General features: G+C 42.0%; 1 protein-coding gene across 2 annotated transcripts in view; it reads left to right on the top strand.

The window, feature by feature from the left end:
• LOC131136140 (hyccin 2-like) overlaps positions 1-18473 on the top strand; it is a 36531-nt gene extending 18058 nt beyond the window's left edge. The window contains exons 4-13 of one of the 2 annotated variants that reach the window (XM_058082701.1): positions 152-253; positions 1895-2074; positions 5039-5119; positions 6954-7069; positions 7397-7492; positions 9215-9331; positions 12690-12777; positions 12855-13011; positions 13495-13677; positions 17569-18473. In XM_058082701.1, coding sequence (XP_057938684.1) covers positions 152-253; positions 1895-2074; positions 5039-5119; positions 6954-7069; positions 7397-7492; positions 9215-9331; positions 12690-12777; positions 12855-13011; positions 13495-13677; positions 17569-18185 — 1737 coding nt within the window. In that variant the 3' untranslated portion in view covers positions 18186-18473. The remainder of the gene's footprint in view (positions 1-151; positions 254-1894; positions 2075-5038; positions 5120-6953; positions 7070-7396; positions 7493-9214; positions 9332-12689; positions 12778-12854; positions 13012-13494; positions 13678-17568) is intronic. The other variant, XM_058082702.1, reaches the window with a different exon arrangement.

Here is an 18473-nt window from a genome sequence, read left to right as displayed (position 1 = left end):
CCCATCATTCCTTTTTATGAGTACGTCCATTTTTACTGAACCTGGTCGATTAAATGGACCTGCCCTACCAGAATGTTTTGGGAATCAATGGTAGACACTTTACCAATTGTTATTTCTCGGCAAAACATTGTCTCTTTTTATTTTAACACAGTCCTTACCAGAAACCCACATCTCAAGTTATGCAGACAGCCTCCATCTGAAGAAGTCCTTGGTACCAGCATTGTACAGTGTGATCCAGGAGCCAAGCAACGAGGTGATGCACGACAAACACACACACAAATTTATTACAAAATTGTCTATGTAATTGTAATTGTAAGAAATGTTATAAAATAAAATGGAAGGAAGTAAAATTAAAACTAAGACAAAATTTAACATGTAGAAAAGGGGCTTATTTCAAACATTTTATCTCAACAAAATGTCCAAAAGTCAAATAGTATTTGTATGTGGCACAAACATCTGTGCAAGAACAAAGTGAAGTGCAAAGTGAGACCAGTTGGACTTCACAAATAAGGACGTAAATAATGCTGCCTATGATAGAATTTGGAAAACTGCACATTTGTATGTGGCACAAACATCTGTGCAAGAACAAAGTGAAGTGCAAAGTGAGACAAGTTGGACTTCAATAAGGATGTAAAAAATGCTGCCTGTGATACAATTTGGAAAGATGCACATTTGTATGTGGCACAAACACCTGTGCAAGAACAAAGCAAGACAAGTTGGACTTCACAAATAAGGACGTAAATAATGCTGCCTATGATAAAATTTGGAAAAGCTGCACATTTGTATGTGGCACAAACATCTGTGCAAGAACAAAGTGAAGTGCAAAGTGAGACAAGTTGGACTTCACAAATAAGGATGTAAAAAATGCTGCCTGTGATACAATTTGGAAAGATGCACATTTGTATGTGGCACAAACATCTGTGCAAGAACAAAGAAGTGCAAAGTGAGACAAGTTGGACTTCACAAATAAGGATGTAAATAATGCTGCCGATGATAGAATTTGGAAAGCTGCACATTTGTATGTGGCACAAACATCAAAGTGCAAAGTGAGACAAGTTGGACTTCACAAATAAGGACGTAAATAATGCTGCCTATGATAGAATTTGGAAAGCTGCACATTGTATGTTTTATGGTCCACTCGGGTCTACATGATTAATAATATTGTTCACTTATTGTCGCTTTTGCCATATTGTACTGAACAACCAGGGCAGACACAACCGAGTTGTTCCTTTTTAAATGCGGTTCTGCTAGATTTTCAGTTTCTTTTATAGCGTTATGCTTTGATGCTGGCTCAAACTGGTATTTATGCATGACATTAGCACTGTGTTTTCCTTAAATATTGGTCATACTCCAAATATCACAACCTCGGCAGTCCCCCCTCTGATATGGAACCCTTAATTTCACACTGGTGATTCAGCAGCAGAACGCAATTATCTTAGTCCCCCTTTTTTTTTGTTGCAGCTCCTTCGTGTGAGGTCAACCAACCGCAAATGTCAATGAATTCAAAATTGTAATTTGCCCATGCAATTCCATTAGTGATGTGTCCGTGTGGAAGAAATGAAGCGGTGTCAAATTGTGACTGCTGAGTGCTTGTTGCGGACAACTTGTTGGGCCAAAGTTGTTTTATTCGTGTGTATAAAAGTGCCGTTTCGGCACTTAATTTAATTGCCTCAAGGATGAAAAACATTGGCACAGGCTTTCATTATGATGCCGTCCTCTACATCTTCTACTATTGACTAAACTTTGCCCCCAAGCCTCCCTGGGTTATGTTATGGTGATGTGGATTCATGTAAGAAAACAGGAATTGGGAATAAAAGCTTACCAGTGTTGCGTTCGACCTTATCTCTTACTTATTTTTTGCACGTTCTGATGTCCGACTCTCTGATCTATCCAGCTGTTGGAGCCCGTGTGCCACCAGCTGTTCGAGCTGTACCGCAGCTCGGAGGACCGCCTGCGACGCTTCACCCTGCAGTTTCTGCCTGAGCTGGTGTGGGTGTATCTGCGAGTCACGGCCAGCAGAGATCGGCAGAGCAATGGCTGCATCGAGGCACTCCTCCTGGGCATCTATAACCTGGTGGGCCTTACTTTTGCTTTGGTAGTATTCGTGTGGACTCTTGAAGGTCCATATGGGACCTGCAACATCCTGTTTTAGTCATATATTCATTCAGGGCACATATAGACAAACATTATTTCACACTCATTCATTTTTCCACGGAAGTACAGATAACCTGAAAGTGGAAGGGTCAGAAAAAAATTATTTCCTAATTAATTTTTTTTTGCTGGAACAACAGCAAAGTGTACGAAAGACACTGGCTGGCCCGATGGACAACGCCCCATTACTATTATACAGTAAACCTCGGATATATCGGACTCGGATATATCGGAAATTCGCTCACAACGGACAGATAAAAAATAACCGATTTTTCTGTAATGCATTTCCAATAAAAATTCATTGCATATATCTGATTTTTTATAACGGATTTCGCCTATTTCGGACAAAATCTCCAGTCCCGTTCCAATGCATTTCCATTAAATTTCCCTCGTATATATCGGATGGCCGCATCGTGGCGCTCCGATTCGCCGAATCGTGACAGGCCGCTATACGACGTCATTTGCAGCGTTTGCAGCGTTGCCTGCGCGTCCAGGTACATTGGAAACATAGTCAAGGAAGTGCCTTTTTATAACGGATAAAATCCGATTTACGCATATGCCGGATATAAATCCGATATATGCGTAAAACGGACATTTTCCGGTATACGCATATAACGGATTTCGCTTATATCGGACAAAACCAGTGGGAACAATTGAATCCGATATATCCAAGGTTTACTGTATATGATACATAATGTGTGGTAGATTCATAATGCATTAATTTGAATGATATTTTATATATTTTCTTATTAGAAACACCAACATTTTACAACTAGCATACTCAATTTTTGTATTATGTTATTATGTTATCTGACCTGTGCATCCAGGTCAGGTAACACATGAAGCCTCGTTTGACCCCGGCTCAACGCATGTATTATTCATAGTGCGCATAAGGCAAATAAGATGCTCATAATGTGGAATATTGTTTTGAGAAGAATCTCTTTTAAATGGATCGAAGCTGAATGGACTGAATGTTCTCCGCGCCATAACAAACGATCATTTCGTTCTCAGACAGGTGCAGCATTCCTGAGGTCTTATAAAACAACTTGCAGGGGAAAAACCCTTAAGCTAATGGTGCCAGGCTAGATTGCAAACCCCCGGAAAAAGCTCATCTTGGAAAATGTGTGAAGAGAAAGAGAACGAGAGACAGCAAAAAAAAATATCAATAGAAAGAGATCCATTTCAGCCATTGCTGTTAAAAGTATACTCATGCATAATTTATTCCCGTCTGTCTATTTCATTACACACACATGCTATACACACACACACACACACACACACACACACTCACACACTCTTCAAGTCTGATAAGCCTGAGCTCTGATAAACAGCTCTGCTCTCAGCACTTTTCATCATATATTCAGTGATGTACTACAAAGTAGGGATCGACCGATAGGTTTTTTTTTCGGGCCCATGCCGATACTGATTTTTTTCCATCACTCTTAGCCGATGGCCGATTTTTTTTGGGCCGATATTTGTGGCCGATACCGCTTTTACTGCCTCAATTTACATGAAAAAATAACAATGAGTTTAAACAAATATTTATTGAAATGTAAACACTGAACACAGTAGGATTCAGCTTTCTTAAACACACATTTAAACGGCATTATCAACTTTTAAAATGAATGAAATATTCAACCATGTGCAAAACATTTATGTTGTAGTTTAAGTTTTATGCCTGTCTGTAAATCATGCGGCAGAAAAATACATCGGCGAACCCACGCGTGTATCGGTCGATACCGATTCAAGTAAAGAACGCAAATATCGGCTCGATAATATATCGGCCGGCCGATGTATCGGTCGATCCTTACTACAAAGTAGTGAGGTTTGTGTTTGTGCTGTGCGCGTGTGTATGTAAGAGACCTGGACTAACACTGCGTCACGTGCAATAGCATCATTTATATAGCTGTACATGCTAGGCCCACAGGTTTGACACCTAAATGTTTAGGTTCAGTTTATTTCAAACAGTTACTCATTGTTCAGTCATGAATTGCTTTGATAGGTGGTAATGCAAATAGTTAAAATAGTATAATACAGTAAACCTCGGATATATCGGATTCAATTGTTCCCACTGGTTTTGTCCGATATAAGCGAAATCCGTTATATGCGGATACCGGAAAATGTTCGTTTTACGCATATATCGGATTTTGTCCGTTATAAAAAGGCACTTCCTTGACTATGTTTCCAATGTACCTGGACGCACAGGCAACGCTGCAAATGACGTCGTATAGCGGCCTGTCACGATTCGGCCATCCGATATATGCGAGGGAAATTTAATGGAAATGCATTGGAACGGGACTGGAGATTTTGTCCGAAATAGGCGAAATCCGTTATAAAAAATCCGATATATGCAATGAATTTTTATTGGAAATGCATTACAGAAAAATCGGTTCTTTTTTTATCTGTCCGTTGTGAGCGAATTTCCGATATATCCGAGTCCGATATATCCGAGGTTTACTGTAGTATTTCACTTGTCTTGTATATTTCTTAGCTACCATTTGGAGTGTAAAGTTGTTGTGTGATGAATTAAGACTTATATCTAAAATGACTATTGTATTGATTAATAACCTCCTGCGATTTCTGATGTGTTGACAAGAAAAAAAACGGGGGCTGGAGGGCTGCTACCTGCACCTTTCACAATAATAAGATGTGCCACAAAATTGCAGTAATTGCAGTATTCATGCTTGCATTGAGAAAATGAATGCAGCGCAGTGGGAGTCTACTATATGTGGTGTGAAATGCATGTGATACTCACTTGAACAGATTGTATATCATGGTGGTAAAGCCACGCATTCACCCCGCGGCGGTGTGTATGTTACGCTGATGAAGGTGTAAAACTGTATCGCTTTAATGACATGGCTTCTCTGGCTTGTTTTCATTTTACCAGGAGATTGTGGACAAAGACGGCAATGGCAAGCTCCTCTCTTTCACCATCCCTTCATTATCCAAACCATCCATTTACCACGAGGTGAGATGTATCTCTTTATGCTCCGTTTCTAGCCTTCTTAGACTCATTTCAGCGGTTTGGATGCTTGCTCTCAAATATTTGCACTTGCACTTAGCCTCAAAGCCAGTCGATGATTCACCATCTTGCATCACAGCCATGCGGAGCGCAGTAATTCATTAACACAGCTTAGACATGCTGACAAAGAGCTTGCACACGCAGAGCATCGTCCGCTACCAACGGTCCTTTCCGTGTTTACATACAATACGATGACACGGAATACGCATGTGTGGCAAGGCTCCATAAAATCCTAGCATGTGCACGGTGAGTTATCATATTCACCACCATTCATTTGAGAGGCTCTCGAACCTGAGACAATGCCGTAAACATGGCGTCGGAAGGACCGGGGAATGGCGGTGAGCTTCTACTGTAGGGAAGCGTGTATGCCATACACTTGACATACACTTCTCCTTTTTGTAGTGTGTAAGATACTTAAGAGAAAATATCACTTCAATTTAGTGAAGAGGCTTGGTGATTATAATCCCTCGTGTAATTACTACTCAGTTATCACCCCCACTCTACCTTGTTCTGTGGCAATTATTCAGATTTGTTTGTTAATCAGATGAACATCACTAAATGAAAATATAGTCTGAATGCTAATGGTTTAGCAGTGGGAGTGTAAAGGTGTTATTTTTAAATCGGTTTTTAATGTCTAACTTTTTATACCCGACTGCTTTTAGCCCTGAATTAATGTATGGATATTGTATTTTAATGCATCGTTTACTCTGTTTTTACTCTACTCTATTTTTAGTTCTTTTTTTTTTCTCTACTGTAAAGCTTCTTTGAGTACTCTGAAAAGCGCTATACAAATAAAATGGTAATGGTTTTATTTCATTTGAACATGCATCAGATTACAATTGAATGCATCACATAATCAGTTCACAGTTCCACATGTCCGAAAGGAGTAGGAAGAAGCAAAGCTTATTGAATCCTACCCCTCCATTTGGTACTTTTTCAATCAGTAACTGTTACATTTGTTCACTTCCTGCTTTCCTAATATAGTTTAAGTTTTTTTTCTTATTAAAATGTATTATTATTATTATTATTATTATTATTTCATGTCGAGAAGGCTCTTAATAATGTTGAAAGTCGGATTTAGAAGATCGTAAACCGCTCCCAACAACAAAAATACAGTAGTGCCTTGGTTAACGTCATTCAGAAGGACTCAAACCAAAACAGACTTTAACCAAAAGTCGGCTTTAGAAGATCGTAAACCGTTTGTTGTGCTCCCAACAACAAAAATACAGTAGTGCCTTGGTTAACGTCATTCAGAAGGACTCAAACCAAAACGGACTTTAACCAAAAGTCGGCTTTAGAAGATCGTAAACCGTTTGTTGTGCTCCCAACAACAAAAATACAGTAGTGCCTTGGTTAACGTCATTCAGAAGGACTCAAACCAAAACGGACTTTAACCAAAAGTCGGCTTTAGAAGATCGAAAACCGTTTGTTGTGCTCCAACAACGAAAATACAGTAGTGCCTTGGTTAACGTCATTCAGAAGGACTCAAACCAAAACAGACTTTAACCAAAGCAAGTTTTACCCATGTGGGAAAAAAAAATTAATTCAATGAATCCATCCCAGACACCCAAAAATTAAAGTATTCAAGATGCATCGCAATCTCACTTTATGAGTTACTATTACATTTTTATATGTACTGTGTTGTAGAAGTACTACAGCTGGAAAATGTAAAAAAAATGCCTCTTAATGGATTATATTTCTGCCCACTCAGTGCTTTTTTTTTTTTTTTTTTAAACATGACACTGAAATTTACATAAGACTAATTTGCATCTGTGTGTAGCCTTCGAGCCTCGGCTCCATGGCATTGACAGAGGGAGCTCTGTGTCAACATGACCTGATCCGAGTGGTATACAGCGGCCTCCATCCTCAGAGAGAGACCTTCACAGCTCAGAACAGGTACCCCTGGCTGTTACCGGAACACATGGCGTCATAAATAATAATCACCGACCTGTAGCAGGGCCGGGCCTTCCTTGCAGCACATCTGTAAATCCAGCTCCGGGCTGGGGTTGATATATTGTTTATGCCCAGAAATCCCTAACGCCCTTAAGGGTTGTCGCCTCGTTCTGATGATACATTGCTAGTTTTTACCCCCCCCCAAATGCACCGTGGATCTCTTGCAGTGACACAAAGACACACTCCAAAAGACTTTGTCACCGAATACACAGTATGAGTTCTGCTAAATCGTGACTGCCGTGACATCACTGTGACTGTGTGCATTTACAGGTTTGAGGTGCTGTGTTTCCTCATGCTGTGCTACAACGCGGCTGTGGTCTACATGCCGCTGTCCTCCTACCAGTCAGCCTGCAGAATGAGCTCACGGTGAGACACTCATAGAATATGTGTAAATGTGTTTGCCGTAAATATATACGTATATTGCAACCTTGGATTACATCTTTTGCTACTTTGTAGCAGCTTTTCGGAGTGTAATGTAATGGTAATGGTTTAATTTCATTTGAACATGCATCAGATTACAATTGAATGCATCACATAATCAGTTCACAGTTCCACATGTCCAAAAGGAGTAGGAAGAAGCAAAGCTTATTAAATCCTACCATTCCGTCTGGTACTTTTACAATCGGTAACTGTTACATTTGTTCACTTCCTGCTTTCCATAATACAATTTAAGTTTTTTGGGTTTTTTTTACTGTTACATTTGTTCACTTCCTGCTTTCTTAATATAGTTTTTTTATTATTAAAATGTATTATTATTATTATTATTATTTCATGTCTAGAAGGCTCTTAATAATGTTGGAAGTTGGATTTAGAAGATCGTAAACTGTATGTTGTGCTCCAACAACGAACAGTAGTGTCTTGGTTAACGTCATTCAGAAGGACTCAAACCAAAACGGACTTTAACCAAAGCAAGTTTTACCCGTGTGGGGAAAAAAAATGTAAATCCAATGAATCCATCCCAGACACCCAAAAATTAGAGTAAGTATTCAAGATGCATCTGGTACTTTTACAATCAGTAACTGTTACATTTGTTCACTTCCTGCTTTCCTTACTTTTACAATCAGTAACTGTTTCATTTGTTCATTTCCTGCTTTCCATAATACAGTTTAAGGTTGTTGTTATTTTTTTTGTACCGAAGTACGAGGTGATATGACCATACAAGGACATAATGGTTACCATAGTAACTGTCAATATAGTGATATATAAAGCACATCATAACTGGTTCAAGACTCATCTTCAAGATGTTGTAATGATGTGTGGTCTGCTTGGGATGCTGCTCACAACTACTCGGGGGGGGGGGTGCATTGTATTATGGCGCTTATGAAGTAATTCATAAATTGCCTGTACTCAGAAAATGCGTCATTGGAGTGTGACCAATCACAGTGGAGTGGGTTTGGCGGGTGGAGGGCCTGGGTTAGAGTAATTTGCAGGCCGTTTGGGCCGGAGGCAGGAAATCCAAGAGAAGAGGCGCATAGTCTGGAAGATCTAGAATGGTTGTTTTGTGGGTTATTGTGTGGAGCTGCTCTATAGGAGTCCAGAACTCAATACAAAGCCCCAAAATGACCATAATAGGTCCCCTTTAATCAATCTGCCCACTACGAGTTAAAATGTTGTGTACAATTAATGAAGGTTGCGCTAAAGGCTTCGAGGTTCGAGTATGTAGGAAATCCATAGCTGTCACGTCTTCAATTAATTTTCTTTAATCGACATTTCATCTTACCGACAGCATCTGTCAGCGCACAATTTCTAAAGGGAATTGCACTTTTTCACATTTTTTCCCATAGATGTCAGGCAGTAGTAGATAAAAATCAATATGTGATTCACAAGATGAGTGCCTGTGCTCCGGGGCTTCGGAGTTGCCGGCCAGTAATGGTCCCACTGCAGCGTCTGCAGACTATTTCAGGATATGAAGACTTCCCCACTGTGAGCAGGCAGACGGACAGCGCCTGAAGCAAAGCTGACTTTCAGACATGCGGCAAGCTGTGACTGTGAAGATTGCAGAGCTTCAGAACAATGCTCGGGCCTCGAGTGGAGCCTTTGAGCGAGGACATCGCTCACTAAATGCTGTGTGTGTGTGTGTATTCACAGGTTGTGCGTATGTGGCTTCCCCCGGCAGCAGCAGAAGCTCTGGAGGGAACCTTGTAACCGCGTGCTCTTGGACCCTGAGTTCATGGTGCAAATGCTGACTGCTGTGTATCACGCCATGTAAGTGTTGCACTCAGTGGCCACTTCATTAGGTACACCTTGGGGCGAGAGGCGGGGTACACTCTGGACTGGTGGCCAGCCAATCACAGGGCACATATAGACAAACAACCATTCACACTCACATTCATACCTATGGACAATTTGGAGTCGCTAATTAACCTAGCATGTTTTTGGAATGTGGGAGGAAACCGGAGTACCCGGAGAAAACCCACGCATGCACGGGGAGAACATGCAAACTCCACACAGAGATGGCCGAGGGTGGAATTGAACTCGGGTCTCCTTTCTAAAGTTGTGGGACTCCAGCAAACCATAGTGAGAGCCGTTTATCCACAAGTGGTCAAAACACGGAACACTGGTGAACGTTCCCAGAAATGGCCAGCAACCACTATTCCATAGTGAACTCGGGGTACACCCTGGACTGGTCGCCAGCCAATCACAGGGCACATATAGACAAACAACCATTCACACTCACATTCATACCTATGGACAATTTGGAGTCGCTAATTAACCTAGCATGTTTTTGGAATGTGGGAGGAAACCGGAGTACCCGGAGAAAACCCACGCATGCACGGGGGGAACATGCGAACTCCACACAGAGATGGCCGAAGGTGGAGTTGTAGCCATTTCTAAAATTGTGGGACTCCAGCAAACCATAGTGAGAGCCATTTATCCACAAGTGGTCAAAAATCCACGCATGCACGGGGAGAACATGCAAACTGAGAGTGGAATTGAACTCAGCTCTCCTAGATATGAGGTCTGCGCGCTAACCACTCGACCGCCGTGCAGCCCCTAAGCCAATATATTTTCTCAATAATTTGTATTTGTTGATGAAATATAATAATAGACGATGGAGTTTTGTCTATTGTAATTTTGTGTTTGTTTGGTTTGCACATTTATTTATATTATTCTGGAAAATAAAATTTTTGGGGGTTTTTTTTGTGTTTTTACTTAGCAAACTAATTTGGTTTTGGAACTTTTTTCTTTTCACTGTCGCACTTATTTTGCAGTGTCACGTTTGTTTGTTTTTAATATGCTAACTCGCAGATTGTGCATGTGTAGCTAATATTGTGACCAACATTTCTGTCGTTGGGTGATGGTGTGATGGCGGCATATGTTAAGACGGTCATAGGAACTCCCCACACTGCAGACTGATTACATCAGCATTGCGGCCGAGGAGCAAGTGATTTCATTCCTCATGAGGACGGCCGATGCAAAGCTGATTATGGCTCCTCGATGATAGCTCGTCCTTAGCAAGGGGCCCCTTGATCTGGCAGGAGCGTCACCGCCGTTTAGCATGATGTGCTAAGGAGAGTGCGACCAATCTACCGCTCATTGCCCCGTCTCCAGAATTACACAGTAGGAATACTTTAAGAAGATTGCTGCCAGTGACGGCAAAAAATTACACTCTATATATAACGAGAGATAAATTTTTTATTTTTTTTTGTAATCCCCATCATCAGTCACCTCATTGCCAGCCTATCATACATGGAGCACCATACAACATGCACAAAGACACAGAGACCTTGGCTGCAGCCGAAGAGGACACGCTGGGATTTAGGTTAATATGTCCCAGAAGAGGGCGGGCATCCATCCCGGTGTTTTTGTTGCTTGTCAGGCCCTCAGAAATTAAAATGAATTATTTTTCTTGTTTTGATGGTAACACTTTTTGTTTCCTGCGGCAAGAACAAAAATAATTAATCTTTTGTCAGATCAGATGAGAGCGACACAGCCTTAAGGTTAATAGGGGTGGACATAATGATTGATTAATTCTAACCATTGTGTGGCATGGACAGATTATTAATGCACCGCCTGGTGGCAACCAGCAGAAACACGGTTTGATTCTGTGAGGTAATGACGAAGTTAGTAGCAGAAATCAGGGGACGATGTATTGGAAGATAAAAGATTAAGTATAATAATGTATAATAATAATAATAATGCTATCAACCAACTCCGCGTCATAACACACCTCATACGTACAGATCTGTGTTGACAATTTAGTGACATGGATGGTCGCAATATTTAGCAAGTAGCAAATATTTAGCAAATAATGCTTACTGGGAATTAGCAAAGTGCCACATGAAATATACTGGAGTATGTATATGAAATATAATGTTACAGTATACCCCCACTGGTCTTAATATTAGGTGTGGTAATGGTTTTATTTCATTTGAACATGCATCAGATTACAATTGAATGCATCACATAATCAGTTCACAGTTCCACATGTCCAAAAGGAGTAGGAAGAAGCAAAGCTTATTAAATCCTACCCCTCCATCTGGTACTTTTACAATCAGTAACTGTTACATTTGTTCACTTCCTGCTTTCGATAATACAGTTTAAAGTTGTTTTTTTAAATCTGTTACATTTGTTCACTTCCTGCTTTCGATAATACAGTTTAAGGTTTTTGGGTTTTTTTTTACTGTTACATTTGTTCACTTCCTGCTTTCCATAATACAGTTTAAGGTTTTTTGTTTGTTTTTTTAAACTGTTATATTTGTTCACTTCCTGCTTTCAATAATACAGTTTAAGTTTTTTTTGTTTTTTTTTTAATAATGTACCTTGTACCGAAGTACGAGGTGATATGAGCATCCAATGACATAATGGGTACCATAGTAAGTGTCAATATTGTGATATATATAGCACTGTGACATGGTTCAAGACTCTTCATCCTTGTATTTAGCAAACATCAACTGCTTGTATTGTTTCTTGAATTGGCTCATCGTTGTGCATTGTTTGATTTCCTTACTCAATCCATTCCATAGTTTGATTCCACATACTGAAATGCTATGGCTTTTTAACGTAGTAGTCCTAGCATAGAAGTGTTTCAAATGTACTTCTTCTTCCCTGAGATCATATTTCTCCTCTCTTGTAGAGAAGTATTGGATGACATTTTTAGCTAATTGGTTATTTTTAGCCTTATGCATTATTTTAGCTGTTTGAAGATGAACTATATCAGCAAGTTGAAGTATTTGTGATTTTAGAAATAAGGAGTTAGTATGTTCTCTGTAGGCGGCATTATGAATTATCCTTACTGGCCTTTTTTTTCAGTACATTTAGCGAGTGAAGATTGCTTTTATAGTTATTAGCCCATATTTCCACACAATAAGTAAGATATGGTAGAAGCAGAGAGCAATAAAGAGTGTGGAGTGATTTCTGATTGAGAACTAATTTTGCTTTGTTCAATATTGAAATATTTCTGGCCACCTTATGGTTGTATTGTGAGATCAGTGTGATTAAAGTCCGTGTCCTTCCCCGTAGCTGCTAAAGAACTATGAATAGTCCAGTGACTCAAACATCAGAGCCTGTCAGATGGCATCACGTCATTGACATTGTCGAACGCCGTGTTGTGTTTTCCCAGATACAATGGCGAGTGGGACATGGGGCGGGAGGCTCTGGAAGACATTCTGTATCGAGCCCAGCTAGAACTCTACTCCCAGCCTCTCCTGGTAAGACCACCAGCATGTGTCAAGTCAGTCACTTGTCGCGATTTGATGTCCGTTTTGATTATGCGTCACACACACAGTTGGGGAACGCCATGAAGAACTCGCTGCCAGACAGCGCTCCCAACGAGCCGCAGGGCCGTAAAGTGCTGCAGGTGGAGGTGACGCCGACCATTAGCCGCATCTCCATATCGGCCATCACGACCGCTTCCATTCGACGCCACCGCTGGAAGAGAGAAGGTAATGCTTGCAAGGAAGCGTGCAGGAAGCCATAGCTTGATAATATGAACGTAATATCTATCATATATTTTTTTTTAATCTGTGAAAGGCCACAAGAAGGAGCTTTTAGGTGAGAACATTGAATTGTTTTGTTTTTTTTTGTGCTCCTGAACAGTGAGAAAGAACACTGTTTTTTACATTGTGATCCAAACACACCATTAGCAACGTCCGAATGGTGTCTCCCGTGTCCATCGTGTCGCGTCTGCGTCACGGTGCTGCTTCTTCTTCTCACTGCTTCCTGTCTTTCTTTGCTTTGTCTCCTCATGACAAAATGGCGCTCGATTCCACCGCTTCCGTCAGAAATCTAGCTTTTGTGTTTTTAGTAATCTATAAAATTGATTGATTGACGCTCGGTCAGAAGTGGTTGAGGCCCCGCCTCCCCCCACCTCCCCTCCTCCCCGCCGGCCGGCACTAAAGAACCACATCTGTGTTGTTGACTCCCAGATTGTTTTGACTACTCGAATGATGCCGACTTGAGCCTCACCGTCACTCGTCCTAACCGCCAAACCCCAACAGCGAAAGAGCAGAGAGAAGGCGGACCTCGCAGTCACCATCATCATCATCATCACCACAACAACAACAGCAGCAGCAGCAGCATCAGCATCATTCCCCCCATCACACTTGAGGGTAGGGGACAGGGGCGGACACCCTGAGTAGCAAGCACCCTATCTTCCTCCTCCTCTTCCTTTTCCACCTACTATTCAGCTTTGAGGGATTTGTCTTTGCTGTTCCCTTTTGCATCTCCCCAAAGTAACCTAAAGCGCTGTTTTCACCAAGCAGGTACACATTAGTACATTTTGATTTTGAAGGCTAGCAAAAATAACCAATTGGAATGTTGGCACCCAGTCTTTGTGTCCCTTCTACAGTGGGTTCTGGTCCTTTGCGGTACTAGTCTATTTCATAGTGGTACAGGAAACTGTGAAAACCATGCTGCATTGAATGCATCAGTCGGAGACCCATTAATGCATGACTAGAATGAGGTTTAATTAGGAGACTGAGGGCAAAAAAAAAAGGAGACTGAGGGCAAAAAAAGGAGACTGAGGGCAGTAATATAATTGGAGACTATGGAGTATCAAATCCTTTTAGAAGGGTGGCTCTTCGACCCCAAAAGAGCACTTTACATTTTCATCAGGATTCAACACAAACCCACCAGGAAGCAGGTACAGATTAGTACATGGATTTCATGGATTTTGAAGGCTAGCCAAAATAACCAATTGGAATGTTGGCACCCAGTCTTTGTGTCCCTTCTACAGTGGGTTCTGGTCCTTTGCAGTACTAGTCTATTTCATAGTGGTACAGGAAACCATGAAAACTGTGAAAACCATGCTGCATTGAATGCATCAGTAGGAGACCCACTAATGCACGACGAGAACAAGGGCCTCCTGTTGGCCACAGTGAAGACGGAAGTTTAATTTGGAGACTGAGGGCAAAAAAAAGGAGACTGAGGGCAAAAAAAAGGAGACTGAGGGCAAAAAAGAAGGAGACTGAGGGCAAAAAAGAAGGAGACTGAGGGCAAAAAAGAAGGAGACTGAGGGGGCAAAAAAGGAGACTGAGGGGGCAAAAAAAGAAGGAGACTGAGGGGGCAAAAAAAGAAGGAGACTGAGGGGGGCAAAAAAAGAAGAGACTGGGGGGGGCAAAAAAAGAAGAGACTGGGGGGGGCAAAAAAAGGGAGACTGAGGGCAAGAAAAAAAGGGAGACTGAGGGCAGTAATATAATTGGAGACTATGGAGTATCAAATCCTTTTAAGAGGGCAAGAAAAAAAGGGAGACTGAGGGCAAGAAAAAAAGGGAGACTGAGGGCAAGAAAAAAAAAGGGTGACTGAGGGCAGTAATATAATTGGAGACTATGGAGTATCAAATCCTTTTAAGAGGGCAAGAAAAAAAAGGGAGACTGAGGGCAAGAAAAAAAGGGAGACTGAGGGCAAGAAAAAAAGGGAGACTGAGGGCAGTAATATAATTGGAGACTATGGAGTATCAAATCCTTTTAAGAGGGCAAGAAAAAAAGGGAGACTGAGGGCAGAAAAAAAAGGAGACTGAGGGCAAGAAAAAAAAGGGAGACTGAGGGCAAGAAAAAAGGGAGACTGAGGGCAGTAATATAATTGGAGACTATGGAGTATCAAATCCTTTTAAAAGGGTGGCTCTTCGACCCCCGAAAGAGCACGTTACATTTTGGTGAGGATCAGGATTCAACACCAACCCACTTTGTGTTCCAAACTGTACCGTGCCAAGCCTCACCGAATCGTACCTCTTGGTGTAAACGCGACTGACCTCGCCCAGACTCTCAGCTAACAGCCTGCTGCTCTTTGCCCATCTCCAGTAGAAGGAGTTGCCTGCGCTGCTTGGAAGGAAGCGAGGCCCAGCGGCCTGCATGGGCTTGTCATGATGTCAAATCCTCCCTTTCTGCCGCCCCGAGCAAACATTCTTACTTTGGCCCTTGTCACTCACTGAGTCCTCGACTGCTTCCCTCAGCCATAATAGTCAGGAAAAAGTCCATCCGTTTCACTTGACCGGCAGAGCACCTGACGTCTTGTTTCACTGCACCATTTTTGGCTCGCTCTATCTCGCCCGCCGGTATTCCAGTGGCTTTTTTTTTTTTTTTTTTTTTTTTTAAATAACATTTCTGTCCAGCAGCGTAAGTCATTCTGCCACGTCGCATTACTTCCTCTGCTCAGTGAGTGGGAACGAGCCCTCCCGTCACGCATGCACGTGCTTCAGCTAGCACCTCCACAAAGATAGCATTTAGAAGTAACCCAAAGGTCACGTGAACGTGAAGAACGTGTTTGGTACGATCCAAAATGCCAAAGTTGTTAGTGCAATGCCATGAATTGCCAGCCCATTTTGTCCTGTTGAATGTCTTCATTTGTGTGTGCTTGCTTCATCTTTAACCTTTGACCTTTTGAGCCATCGGATGGTGTTGCTCAGCTCTTTGCATGATCTTACCTGGAAAACATCATCAATGTTTTTTCTTCCAGTGGAGAGGAATGGGGGGGGGGGGGGGTGATCTTGTTTTTACTAACCTGATTGCCTGCATGTGTTCATAGATGAGATCTACTCAGCAATTGTGTTGTGTTCAAGAGTCATATTCTGTATTGTATAAAAGTATATGTCATCACATGTTTGTATAACCGGAAGGTGGAAAACCTCCCACAGGGGGTTCAATCAGTTTTTTTGGAATTGTACTTATTTGATGGCAAACATATAAAAAGTTTACATACGAAAGGCAATTTTAGGGACAAATTTGTAGGCCAGGGGTTCCCAAACTTTACCAACTCGGGGGGATATGAAAACTGTCCGCGGCCCACCTTTGTCCTATAAACGGTACATAGACCAAATGCTGCGTTCTCAGAGCACTTGATGATAATGATGATTATTATTTTTATAATTTTTATTTTGATGATAATAATTATTATTTTTATAATTTATAATATTAATGATAATATTTTTTATATTTTTTATTTTGATGATAATAATGATAATTATTTTAATTTTGATGATAATACTATTTTTATAATTTATAATATTAATGATAATATTTTTTATAATTTTTATTTTGATGATAATGATTAATTATTTTTAATTTTCATTTGTGATAATGATAATAATAATTATTTTTATTATTTTTATTTTGATAATATTATTTTATAATTTATAATATTAATGATAATTATAATTTTTATTTTGATGATAATGATTTTAATGATTTTTATAATTTTCATTTGTAATAATAATAATAATAATATTGGTATTATTATTATATTTAAAAAAAGCCCAAAATGTACCACTTCCACACAGAATGGGAGGAGAAGCCCCAGGCCACACTTGGGGTACATCGTCTAGGTCTTTGATTTTTTTTTTGGGGGGGGGGGGTGCACCAGAGTTGACTTAGAAGAAAGATGGATGATTGCGTTGCCACTTAACCCAAGTTAGCTTGCTAGCATATCAAACACACCAGAGTTAGTTTTCTTAGTTTTCACCAAAGCAAACATGGCAAGCGGTGGAGCGGAATCGCTCGTGTCGCCCTCGCCTTGCAAACCGCCTTGCTGCCCCCCCCCCCCCCCCCCCCCCCCGCAGGCTGTCGACTCAAAGTGGACCTGATCAATCTCACGAGGCGTTCGGATCGGCCTCAGCACTCTCTGCTGATTAACAGGCTGGATTTGTCCGGGCCAAGTCATGTGACTAAGCAGTGCTACAAGAATAATAATAAATGATGGATTCGGCTGGAGAGCATGCACCCCCCCGTGCCCCCCCTTTTTGTTTTGTGCATGTCAATCAAAGCCCCTTCCTGCCCGGGTCTTTGTGCATGATGATTGAAATGTCTTAAAATGTCTTAAGAGCTTTCAAGGAGTGCTCAAATTATTGACATTTCTGCACAACTAGCTTATATAGCGTGGCTACAACAACATATCAAGTGGTGGCACGTCACATGATTCAGCTGGAGGTCATCCGAAATTGTTCCCCGTGGAGTTTTTTTGTGACTCTAAGAAGTACTTAAGTACCTAAAGTACCTGTCTCAACTTAGATGCCGATGGAATGAGCGGCGGCGAGGATTCTTTCAACGTGAACGAACCGGATGAGGGCTTCTCCTCCGGGGCGTCCAACAGCAGCCAGCCCAGCGGGACCAGAGCGGGCGGCGGCGGGGGCCCGAGGGCCGGCAGCCTGAGCAGCAGCAGCGGCGGCAGCAACATCAAGAAAGCCATCACAGCTCGACTGTCCCGGGAGAAGGACCGAGACAGACCCGAGTCTCAGAACGTGTCAGCCGGGGCGACTCGGCAGAGGAAACCGTCCCCGCCGGCCAGCATCGAACTGGACGCAATTCAACTGAGTCCCATCAAGAAGCACCTGAGTTTCCCGGCGGGACCCCCTCTGGTACGGACCGGCAGCACCTCCTCCAGCAAGTCTTTCGACTGCATGACCTTCAGCCTGAACGGGGGCAGAGAGGACCAAGAGGGCGGCGCAGGAGGCTCAGACCGGGAACGGGGGCGTCCTGCAGGTTCTCACCGCCACTCCACCATCAGCTTGCAGGAGGCCCACCTGCTCAGGCCGGAGGAGGCCCAAGACCTGCTGTCCCCGGGAGCCCCCCTCACCAAGCAGTCCCGATCCCCCAGCTTCAACATGCAGATCATATCGCAGGTTTAAGACTTGCCGCCATTTTGGGTGTCACTCAACTTAGCATCTTTGTTCCAAAATCAGTACAAAATGGCCGCCGCAGGTCCAAATCCCGTTTCTGAAGCACCCATCACATCCCTCACTTGAGCATTCCAGGCTCCTTAAACACAGGAACGTCCTCACGGATGCTAGGCTAGGTCGTCGTGGTTCCATGACATTTCACCCGCGGTTTGATTCCCTGACTTGAATCAGTCGTCTCAGCAATAACGCTCACGCGGAAAAGCGTTCTTGCTCTTCATTTCCCTCCTTTATCTCCCC

The sequence above is a fragment of the Doryrhamphus excisus genome, chromosome 9, assembly GCF_030265055.1.
Source record: "Doryrhamphus excisus isolate RoL2022-K1 chromosome 9, RoL_Dexc_1.0, whole genome shotgun sequence".
Lineage (NCBI taxonomy): Eukaryota > Metazoa > Chordata > Actinopteri > Syngnathiformes > Syngnathidae > Doryrhamphus > Doryrhamphus excisus.
Note: the sequence above shows the minus strand (reverse complement) of the source record. Positions and strands in the feature narration are given on the sequence as shown.